Raw genomic sequence first — 12,022 nt, 5'->3', positions numbered from 1 at the left:
AAGTTCAGTATACTTTCTACTTTGTCCAAAAATATATGCAAATTAAATGATGAAAAAAGATAACACACTTTCAAAACAAACCATGTACACCTGCCCTGTCAAGAGTAACTTAACTTGAACAAGCCCATATTCCATACACATTTCTAGAAATAGCAAGTGCTTGATTTCTAGATTTTCTAATTTGGAGCAAAATGCAAAAGCATTGTGATAATACCAACCACTCACTGAGAATTTAAAACACTGTTCCTACCAATGTATCAATGTTCTGGACTACAATTCAAATAAACTTCCAGTTCACAACAAGTCTACTGCTAGTGCATGTAATGAAACTACACTATTATCATTACTGAAAAAAGCTTTCTACTACATGTCTGACAGTGATGATATATAAAACTAATCTAACTAAAATACAAGGCAACTTTTCTCACATATCTTGTTTACCCAACAGTACACAAAAAGCTAGCAGGTTTCTGATCTCAGGCTAAAACATGTGCAAGTTTCTTATGCATGACCTAGCTACTAGTAATGAAAGAAAAAGATGTTAATGGCATGAAACACACAGATACCTAACTAAGACATTTTCACTATCAGTGTAATTAAAATAAGTATGGGTCTAAAGTAACATTTTAACAAGAGAGAATAACAAATGTTATCAATTTTTAATACCTAAAATATTTCAACTACTCTACCAGATGAAACAGAACATTTATTTATTGACACAGTATTAAGAAAAATTTTTTACCACTTTATATAAGTTTGTTTGATCTGTACATTCAAGAATGATGTCAAACTCATCTTACTTAGCACAAGTTTTACATTTAAAAAGACAATGACTGCATAAAAACAACAAACATGATGAGTGTATATTAACCAAACAAATCCTCCCTATCAGCCCCTATATTCTCGCCTTCCTCAATGTTACTAAAGTTTAAGAAATGAGCAGGTCGATGAATCTCATGATAAAACTCCTTAGGGTTAGACAGTTGCAAGTCGTACTTCATTGCTGGATCATGTCTTACACCTGAAAAATCAAAAGAAAGCATGCTTTAAAAAAGTTTTGAAGAACAAAAATTACCAAAAAAAGCTGAAAAAATACTTCAAATAACACACACCAGTTAGTCATGTTACCCAATGACTGACCAGATAACCAACCAAGTAGATGGTACTTCTTTAGTTTTGCAAGAGAATAAAATCAGCACAAGACTAAAGCATTATGTAGTAGTTTCATTTTAAACAATTTTATATCACAGTTCCTTTCTTTTACTAACTTAGAACTAGAGAAAAAACTCATGATTTGTGTATGACACATTTCTTGGTGGTGTTTTGTACCTGAATGCACAAAGTTTATAAAATGTAAAGGCAATGCTGAGTATTTAAATAATCACAAATAAAGTTAAACATGAAAACTTTTGAACAAACCTGATAGCCATGTTAAACCACACAAAATTAAACCTAAGTTGGTTAAACCTGTTCCATATTACAATATTTACCAAGCACCTCAAGTATGAAAAACATTTTGAACAATGTTATAGTTTATAATATTACTTTTAAATTAGAAAGCAAACATTCATGAAACTTAGATTACCAGTACACATTACAAGGCTTTCACATGTAAAATATCTTATTTTTTGCATTAAGTCTTAAGGTTTGTTAAATGTTTTTTAATGCCTTTTATATTTCTGCATGTTTCCTATCTAACATGCAAAGTAATTTTCACTTTATTAAAAATATTCTTATGCATAAGAAAATTTAAATTTCACATGAAATTTCCCTTTTATTAAAACATTTTATGCATCATAAAATTTTCAAATTTCACGTGTGAAATCCTTATAGCATCTAGATAGTTTTATCAAATGTTTGTCAAGAAACAAAACTTTGCATTTTATGTCATTTTCATTAAAGAATCTGGGTTCAGTTGATTTTATCAGTCTCATAACCCCCATATAAAATTAGGAAATTAATACAAAGTATGTCTTTCTTTCTAGAAAGATTACAGATTTTAAAACAAAAACATGTTTAGACTAAATAGTTTAAATCTCTAAACATATATAATTTATGTATTTTTATTATACTGGCCTTTCAGCAATGCCTGACAACAGTACAGAAGTTACAATGAAGTGGTGCATGTGCACTCATGTTACTGTATCCAAAAATAAAAAACCAGCCTTTCATTTTTAAAGTGACCTTTTGGCTGTGTTTTAGTGGACTAGTATTTGATAAAATACAGTCACATATCAATTATTATAAACTGTATATAGATTACTACCATTTTACAAACAAGTTCTTAAACTTATTTATCTTAAAACACAGAACAGTAAAGTAAGAAATAAAGTGTAATCTCTTCTAGTGATAACCTTTGTACTTGATTGCTGCTTGTCGTAGCTTACCAAGTCTTAACATGTTGGCTCCCACACGACCCACAGATGGGTCACGATAGTCTTCCAGTGAGACCTGCATGATACACTTGTGAGTCGTGCTCTATTTTACTTTTAAAGAGCCACTCACTGGCTAAGACAAGTATACAAGGGACCATTTTCAAAAATGGAAAAAAGTCATTGTATTTAATTCATTAAATATGGTGATAGCTCAGTAAAACATAAAAGGTTTTTATTTTACATTTTAGCTTATCAATATTGGTAATTTGAATTTCTAATTTGTACAAAAACATATCACATGAAAAAAAGATAAAATTGATGTTCAGATGTTTAACTTTTTTTTAAATTAATATTTTTAATTTAATAATGTATAATATAAAAATTTGAATTGTAATCTACAGTTTAACACCAAGCGTGAGGAAATAAATTCATAAGATAGTAGTTCAATAAAACTGTGAATGCAAATCAACAAAAGAGACAACATGGCCTTTGACCCATGACTGATCTTGACAGGGTTAAGAGACACCAGATCTAACAACACTTTCAAATATCTTTCCTTTGCAATGCATACCAGGTACACTCACCACACATATTGTAGTTATCCATACTTCCTAACTGCATATTTTACTGTTTAAATCTTCTGGACACAGGCTTGTGTATTCTACATGACTTAATGAAACCATGAAAATATACGTACTATAACTTTGAAAGTACTTAATGTATCTTTACAAAGTTTAGCAGTGTTTTAGAAAATATCACAAAAATCAATTTTTTTTATTAAGTATTTTTACTAAAGGTATGTCCATGAACACAGAGCCAGTGTTGACTAGTTTGTGCGTATGATGATTATCGTGTAAATATTATAAATACTTTTATTCATCTGTTTCTAATTTGATTTGCATACCCTTTAAAATATCCTAAATGAATATCAAACTTTTTAATTCAGTAAAACTTTATATTTTATACATTACTTTCTCTATATCTCTACATAAGTTTGACTGACCATGTAACCATCATAGAAAATCTAAATCTAAATTAAACATTTGTCTTTCTACAATTACCACAGGTTATAACAGGAAACAACACCTGCTTATCCTAAATAGCTTGAGACTCATAGCAGTCTACATCATATATATTTTTTCAATTGCCCTTTCAACTAAGAATCCAGCCACAAAAGTTGTATATTACATGGCACATATGCACCTCAAACTGACATACTGACTTAGCTACAGTCTAAAATGAGCAATACAAGTTTTAGATGAAATAATTAAAATTCTGTATTGAGAATAGCACAGTATTACAGATTAGTTAATGAATTAAAGTACATATCTAAACTATAAACATTCAATATATTGTTTAACACTAGTATGTCCATACAAGTATAAACCTTAAATTAATATTAGAGTTAAATCAGCAACAAATACTAGGGAAACATCTTTCATCATTTGTACAAATGCACAACATTTACCCATGAAGTTGTAGTTCCAAGAGTCTTGGTTAGGGACCATGAAAAAGCCCAAGAAACGGTCAGACAGCAAGATTTGCATTTTCTCGTAATGGGAAGGGAGATATCCCTTGGGATTATTCCCCCTGTCTGTATTCTGTCTTCCCCACTCATATCCACTAGGTGTTAGCTTATATGCTGTTAAAGAGCAGGAACCAGGTGTGAAGCTGGCAACAGAACAAAAATTTAGTTTAATACTATTATTTTCAACAGGAATAAACAAAAAGGTAAAAGATAAATATTTCCTTTTATAAAATGGAAATTTTTAAACCAATGTATCATTAAGCAACTTTTGTATAAGCAGTAAGTTGTTTTTTGCTTTAGCTAATGTTTAATGTGCTGAATTTAGTCCTAGCCTGTTTTCATATCTAAACTATTCATTCTGAAAGAACTGTGTTGCATCATTCACTGCTTTCAAAATATTTTTATCATCTAATAAACTGGTCTCAGAGATCATTATGACAGACTATTAAACTTGCAGTACTATACATACATATACACACCTGCAGGTGATGACAATAGTCCTCTCACCATCCCACTGGGGATTGTCAGCCATAATTTTGGCATGAGTTGTAATGTCCTGGGGAGACAACTGGGGTAGTTCATTAGGCTGAGTGTGAATCCATCCTAGAGGTTCCATTTCCTTCAAGTACTCATGCTGTGGAAGAATACTTGGAAGATGAACTGTCTGGTGGGTGCCCCATTGAGGTGGCATCACAATGCATCTTATTTCTTTTACTTGAGGGTTATCTGAAGGACTGACACCATACAGGTAGCCTGCAATCTAAATTGGACAAATGTATTCATATCTGGTTACAAGAACATTTTCCCATGTACTTCAAAATGTTGATATCCACAGTTGACATATTATAAGTACTAAAATCTACTTTGGGTATGACAACTAGCTTGAGATTTCAGTTATGAGTTATCAACCAACTGACTGAGAGAAAGTTCTGAAACTCGTACACATATAACAACCAAATATTCAAACTAAAAACTATCTATGTGAAACAAGATATGTAATAGGGTCTGACATCACATTTAAACATCCGATATAAATTAAACTCGCAACACCACACACACCATACCTGAGTACGGAGATCCGAAATTATGATGAATTTTTTAAGAACATTTTTGGGCAGAATGTAGGTATATCCTGTCTCTTTGATATCATCCGAAGACACATAAATGTGATTGGTACGAAGATGAAGGTTTGTTGCAGAGATAGCTCGTACTCGCCACTCTGTTTTAGAGCTGAAGGTCTGAGTCTCATAATTGCTGCAAAAAACCCCATGAAAATATTTTATACCTTGTACACTAACTTCAAAATTTAATGTTACTATCTTTAAAGTTCTTTACAATGTAGAGTCACTATTGATCAAAATCTTTAAACAGTGGTTGCACTACCAAACTCAGTAAAATAAATTTACCTGGTTGTTGAAGTAATGATCTCATCACCATGTTTGTTGACTGTACGTGTGGTAGTAGCTGTCAGTTGAGACTGCTCTTTAGTTTGCTTCTCAATCTCAGCAATCTGTTGTCGCTGTGCTGATGGAGCTGAAATTTCCATTCCCAAGATGATGTCCCTAACTTCAGATTGTGTAAGGGAAGCTACATTTACACTGCAACACAGAAGTACAGTCAATAAACAATTTCAAAATATTTCAATATCTAAACATTTTTTTTCTTAAATCATTCATAATGCATCTTTCTTTAAATACATATACAAAACTGCACCATATATGACCTTAATCAGATATAAAATTTGTTCATTTTTAAGTACACATCATTAACAATGTTAGGAAAACATGTAGGCTCGAGAAGTCTCAACAGAAATTGATAGAAATGAATAAAAAGCCTACAACCAAAGAGCTTTTGAAAGGTCCACTTTCTTCTTCAGGGGCAAAATGAGAACCAATATACATGTAATTTGTAGTATTCCAATTTATTTATTGTAGAAATGTTACAATAATGGAAGCTTCAGAGTGACAGTAACTTGAAAAACAGAACACATTCACAAACTTTAGCTTCTTGGTTTTAAATTCTGAAAATCTGTCATGCTTTAAATTGTTCACTTACTAATATTTAGGTGTAAAATGATTTCAAACTACCTAAGTCAAATGAAAACACAATATTTGATAATGTATTTTATTTCAAACCCAAATATGGGTGCATTTTGATAAAAATTATATATATAAAAACTGGTATCAATGAACTTCCATCATCTATACAAGACTAGCTGCTGATCAAATTTTATTTCCCTTTTCCTTGTATAGCAACAGGTGGTCAGTTTTCATACATTACTGTTAATAACAAATGTTATAATAATGTTAGCTAACTAATTAAAATTTCCTAGTGACTTGAGTCTCCAGTTCAAGACTGTTATACCACAACACTCACCTCCCTTAAGATATTCTTCTGTACAATTGATGTTGGATCAATGCTTTACAATTTCTAGCAGCTTAAGTTTCAAATACATGTGTACAATTCTATAATTTTCAAATTAATAATGATTACTTACTTGCTAAATATGGCCTCAATTATGGGGTATTTATTTACAGACTTCAATGTTTTAAAGTTTGGGTGGACATATCAGGTTATGGCTAGATACTAATTTATAACACTGGCCAAAGCACCAAAGCACACATTTTTTCTCCCTCCAATTAGTCTTTTTGTAGCATGTTTCTTAGTGCACAGTCCAGGTAATGTGGTTTCATCACTACTTTCAAACCACCTATCCAGGGAGGCCACCAGTCAACAACAGCCTACTACGACTTTTTAAAGCAACATAACTTATTTATTAAATCTATTTTTACTTTACTTAAATACTTATCATTACAATTTGTTTTTCCAAGTTTCTATTGCAAGTAAAAAGGAATTGAACTTTCAATAAAAAGTGAAGATCAAAACAAAATGGAAAGGGAAGCCTATTGTAACCAAACAACCTGGTCTATAATTGAGCAAAATAAGTATATTAATACAAGTTAATTATATTATTCTCAAAATAACTCAAGAATAAACAGGATAATTGCAGAAACTTAAAAATATCAATATTTTAAACTTCATTAACTGAAAACAAAAACTGTAAATTCACAATTGAGTAAGCTAAATGTTTATCTTTATTTTATATAATTAATAGAATTTGAAGACAGTGAAGTTACATATTTTGATTAACTTTTACTAGAAGTTACCGATTTCAAAACTTTCCAAACGATCTGGCATCAAACTATTTTTCCAGGTTTTCTGCCCTTAATTTAAAAAAAGAATTAAGTAATTTCAAATACCTGTACAAACCCTGATACTATTATAGGAGCAGAATGCAAAGAATTTAATTTACCCAACATTTTGTATTTTGAAACAATAACTGAATATTATTGACTAAAAACATGACAAGGTAGAACTACAGCCATTCACTGCAAGAAACAAAATACATGACAAAAATATATATGTAAAAATGGCTTGTTTGGGTCGAGAAAATTTTTTGTGTAGAAGAGCAAACAACGTTTCAACCTTCTTTAGTCATCGTTAGGTTCATAAAGAAAGAAAGAGGTAACTGACCAGAAGCTGACCACATGTTTGAAAGGGGTTGTGTAATTGAGTGTCGGAATGTAGAAGGCGGGCTTAGATGTTTGAATATATTTTATATTTATTTTATTATTTCTCTACAAGTGGGTTTTCTCGACATCACTGATTAAAATACATGACAAGTCCAAAGACCAATAGACATGTCAGAAGCACACACTGGAGTATGCCAAAGACACCTTAAATTATGTTTTATTGACAAAACTTCCCATCTATTAACCCCATCGAGATGGATCACGTTTGTTGACTTGCATTAAAAATTTAACTGAACTACTATTTCATGAATGTATATCAAGTTTGGCATAAAATTCTAGATTGTAATTCAAGTTTTTGTACTATACATTAGTCAATTTTTTAATTTAAAAGAAAATATTTTTTTAAAATTCCTAAATATCAATTTTTGTGTCTTACATGGTATGTTGAATGTTGCTCTGGTTCAGACTAGATGTTTATGATGTACAAGTCTATAGTTTCTTATGAATTACATATTAAAATTACTAATATTAACAAGCTAGAATATAAAATAAGAACCTTCTATCTTTTCTTTTTCTCTGAAATGTTAATACTTTTATTGAATCAACCATGGTGGCTTTGCCTACTCTTCAATTTTTGAAAATACTTTCTCAGATAAATTTACTTTGCCAAATGATTTGTATAAAACCAATCAAAAGCTCAGAATGTCTCCTGCATGTTTTTTTCAGCGTGTGTAAAATATTTGCAAGGCAAACTCTTTCCTTGCATGCTAGATTTCAAACAGTAGAGTAAGACATGAGCTCAAAATTTCACATTTTTAAAACCCAAATACAGCTTACTTACCAAGCTTAATAAATTAGTGAAATTCTGTAGCATTGACATGGTTATTTAAAATGTTTGGTTATTTTAAAATGTATAAGTAAAACCTAAAAAACACATTTTTTTCACATAATCCAAGTGCAAAATTTGATGAGGCTTAGTAACGTACAGTAACCAGCAAACAAGTACAAAGTTCATAACTGGATAAGATAATTGTTTCCTATACTTCTTTAGTTACTGTTCTATTTTTTAAGAAAAACAAGTTTAAGAACTTATTTGTAAATAGTAATAATGTATATACAAAAATAATGTAACTGAAATGTGACTTTCATAAAATACTAATGCACTAAAACACAGCAACAATCAGTTACTTTGGAAAATCTAGTTTTATAATCTTGGATATGGTAATATAATTATCAATGCATTGGGCCATTGCAACTTCTTTAATATTAGCTAGGCACAACTGAAAGGTGAATACAATAAAAATAATATATATATATATATGTATTAAGTTATGAGATTTGGACTAAACGTGTTTTCATGTCATAATTTGTAGTCCAGAAAATGAAAAAAAAGAAGCGTAATTGTTACACTTATTTCCTATTTTTTTATGGTGGTCACAAGGTCAGTTAAATTGACCAAACCTATAGAGATACAATTGTAAAGAAAACAAAATTTATAATTTTCAATTAGATACTACCCTCCACTCACAAAATAAGCTTTTCCCATTTTGTGCTACCCTTTATGTTCAAATTTATTTTCTTATTATGTATACCTGTAATAAGCCTTCCACACCCTCTCATGTACATCATCATGTGTTATTTCTCCACCAACAGGAGAGCACTACAATCACATGATGCACGTTACTCCCTCTTTGCATCACTACCAAACCATCACTTCAAAGTTTGGCAGAGACTGTAAGCAGTCTTTGGGGAAGAAGGTGGGAAGAGTGAGAAGAGGGAAGTACCTATTGGAAATACTTTTTCAATAGAGGCACATTATAAGTTCTGGTAAGTCTTTCGGAGAATGACAAACAGGCAGGAGTAAAATACCCCTCAACTGTGTGGAGCAGATTTGATAGCCTGTCATGCAAGATCTTGCACCACCTCGGATAAATGCTGGTGTGAAAAGGAATCTGAAGAAGAAAAGGAAACAGACTAGCAGAACTAGGGAGGAAACATAACAAAATGTATGACAATTTCCCTGAGAAAACTCAGTGAACTCAAACATCAGCAACAAAAGGGCTCCATTGACAAATAAATGTTGTCAGATGAGCTCTCAGTGGATAGTCATCAAAACCACTGTTGGCATACCATGCATCATCATGAAAAATGATAAAAAGTGGCATTGCAGGTAGGAGGAACAGGCAAGAATTGGGAGACAGAACTTGATGCCATGCTTGATTACAACTGGGACAAATTAGCCATTCAAAAACAAGGCTCTCTAAAGGTCTCATAGATAAGGGGCCAGAAGATGCAACCATAACAATATGGCATCACAACCAAAAAGGTACCACCAACAAATAAACAACATTTGCAGAGCCGGAAGGTAGACCAACACAGAAGTGAGGTTGGTTATTTGGCATTTTATGGCACAAAGCAACTAGGCTATCTGTGCTAAACAACAGGTAAAATAAATTAAAGTAAAATCATTAAAATTCATAAAAAAGGAATCGTTAAAACAAAACAAAGTCCAATTTTTGAATTAAAAACTTAAATAGCATTAAAAAGGCCAATGGCCCTTAAAAAAACTAAAAACATTTGTAAGGTGGACAGTGTCACTATTTCAATGACACTGTCCAGCATCTGGAGTAAACACGTGGACAAAACATGTCTAAAGTGGTGCCATCATTCAGAGTCATAACAACAGCATGACAGTAAATTGTGCAATATTGTGTCCTGAGTGTCACACAGACCACACATTGGTGCATCAGTTCAAGATAAAAGAAAACAATGAGTTAAAAATTGTGACCAAGGTGTAGTCTAGTTAGAACAATTTCTTTCCAATCCTTGTAGATACAAGACAGTCAAAGTTCAATAGTGTATTTTATATGGAAAAGCTTGTTTTCATGTTGCTTACTCCAAATCAACTGCCAGCTGGTGCAGAACCGAGCCTTTAATACAGAACCACAGTCCATGTATGAAACAGGCACAGCACTGATAGCACCACAGGAGACGGGTTTAGCTGCTGCATCAGCAAGCTCATTCCCACAAATACTAACATGGCCTGGTATCCAGAAAAACTGAATAGAAATAGATGTTAAAGCAAAATGAGCCAGTCAGTTTTTTTGAATATCAGTGAAAACAGGGTGAGAACTAACGTGAAGCAATTGCAGGGCCAATAGAGCTAAATGAGTTGGCATAAATTGTACAATTTCAGTATTGCTCAGCTTCTATGTGATCCAGGACAAGAGAAATGGCATACAGATAAGCAGTGAACACAGAAACTGTAGAGGGGATTCTGTGCATGACTGCCAAATCACAAAAAACCATGGCAGAGCTCACAGAGTCACCTGATTTTGAACCATCTGTATAAATGAGAATGGAACGATGGTCAGCAAATAAAAGACAGTACTTCCAATCAGGAGTATCCACTTTTCTCAAATGACTCAAAGTAAGGTGACACTTGGGGATGGTAATAAGAAATAATGGGATGGGCTGACAAGTGGATACAGCAAGGTCATCCAAAGACATATCTAATGCATCCAACTATGTCTGGATATGAAGGGCAGATCTTCTGTTCTGAAAATTGATGTTCAGAATTTAAGACATGGTCATTTACCTTTGGTCTGTTTTTTTCACAATCTTATTTTTATTTTTATTTGAGGGATCCATAGTAAATAGAGAATATTTCGGTTCCCACTAACCCCACACACCATGGAACCCTACGAAGAGATACACAACAATGTCAAACAAGGGCACTGCAGCAACGCCAGGGTTTTGTAAGCACTATACCCAAGCACCAACATCAGACACAATGTCCACAACATCCATTGAGAACATCCAGTGTTAGTAAGTGGACCAGCTGATTGACCCTGGGGGGCCATCAAAAGGCTGCCTGTTTATGGGAATTCAAAGCCAAAGTGGTGAGTTAGGGTTGGACCCTCAACCACCAAACATGCAAGTGGATGCTTCAATCTCAGAGGAGATAAACTGAAACAACAAAACCTTCTCAACTGGCTGCAGTAAAACATCACAGAAACTTGACACATTTAGCAGTGAATTCGAACCTGACATGTCAAAACAGTGACATTTAAAGATAAGTAATGATAATTTTGCTCAAAAACAATTTATATATACTAAATATACTTTATTTTCATTAAATTATAAATTATTTTATTTATATGTTGTTTGAATATAATAAACTTAGCAATAATTTTTAGAAGTAACAACCATGGTCCACTGTGTCACCAAAATACTGAAGTTTCATTATTTATCTTAATCCCTAAACCTGTTAAGGCTTATTTCATATCCCTCCATAAAAATTTCCACACCTTTTGAACAAACATAATTCAATGGAAAATCTTTGTTTTGCTTAAAGAAAGTATATAATTCTCAGATGTGTAGCAAGTTCTTAAGTTATCTTAACTTCCCACAATATTATGTGTTCTTCTCTGTGCAAGCTAGGTTTGGTTTGCTTTCAATTTTGGGCAACGCTACACAAGTGCTATCTGTGCTAGCCATCACCTCCCACTACCAATTCTTGGGCTACTCTTTTACCAACAGTTAGTGGGATTGTCCATCATTTTATAATGTCCCCACAACTGAAA

At 32.4% G+C, this 12,022-nt stretch overlaps 1 protein-coding gene across 1 annotated transcript in view; it reads right to left on the bottom strand.

The window, feature by feature from the left end:
• Window positions 1–693: 693 nt before the first annotated feature.
• Prp8 (pre-mRNA processing factor 8) overlaps window positions 694–12,022 on the bottom strand; it is a 76,006-nt gene continuing 64,677 nt past the window's right edge. The window contains exons 37-41 of the mRNA XM_076484641.1: window positions 5,310–5,501; window positions 4,968–5,157; window positions 4,383–4,663; window positions 3,844–4,046; window positions 694–1,021 (exon numbers count right to left, since the gene is read on the bottom strand). Coding sequence (XP_076340756.1) covers window positions 867–1,021; window positions 3,844–4,046; window positions 4,383–4,663; window positions 4,968–5,157; window positions 5,310–5,501 — 1,021 coding nt within the window. The 3' untranslated portion in view covers window positions 694–866. The remainder of the gene's footprint in view (window positions 1,022–3,843; window positions 4,047–4,382; window positions 4,664–4,967; window positions 5,158–5,309; window positions 5,502–12,022) is intronic.

The sequence above is a fragment of the Tachypleus tridentatus genome, chromosome 13 (genome assembly GCF_004210375.1).
Source record: "Tachypleus tridentatus isolate NWPU-2018 chromosome 13, ASM421037v1, whole genome shotgun sequence".
Lineage (NCBI taxonomy): Eukaryota > Metazoa > Arthropoda > Merostomata > Xiphosura > Limulidae > Tachypleus > Tachypleus tridentatus.
Note: the sequence above shows the minus strand (reverse complement) of the source record. Positions and strands in the feature narration are given on the sequence as shown.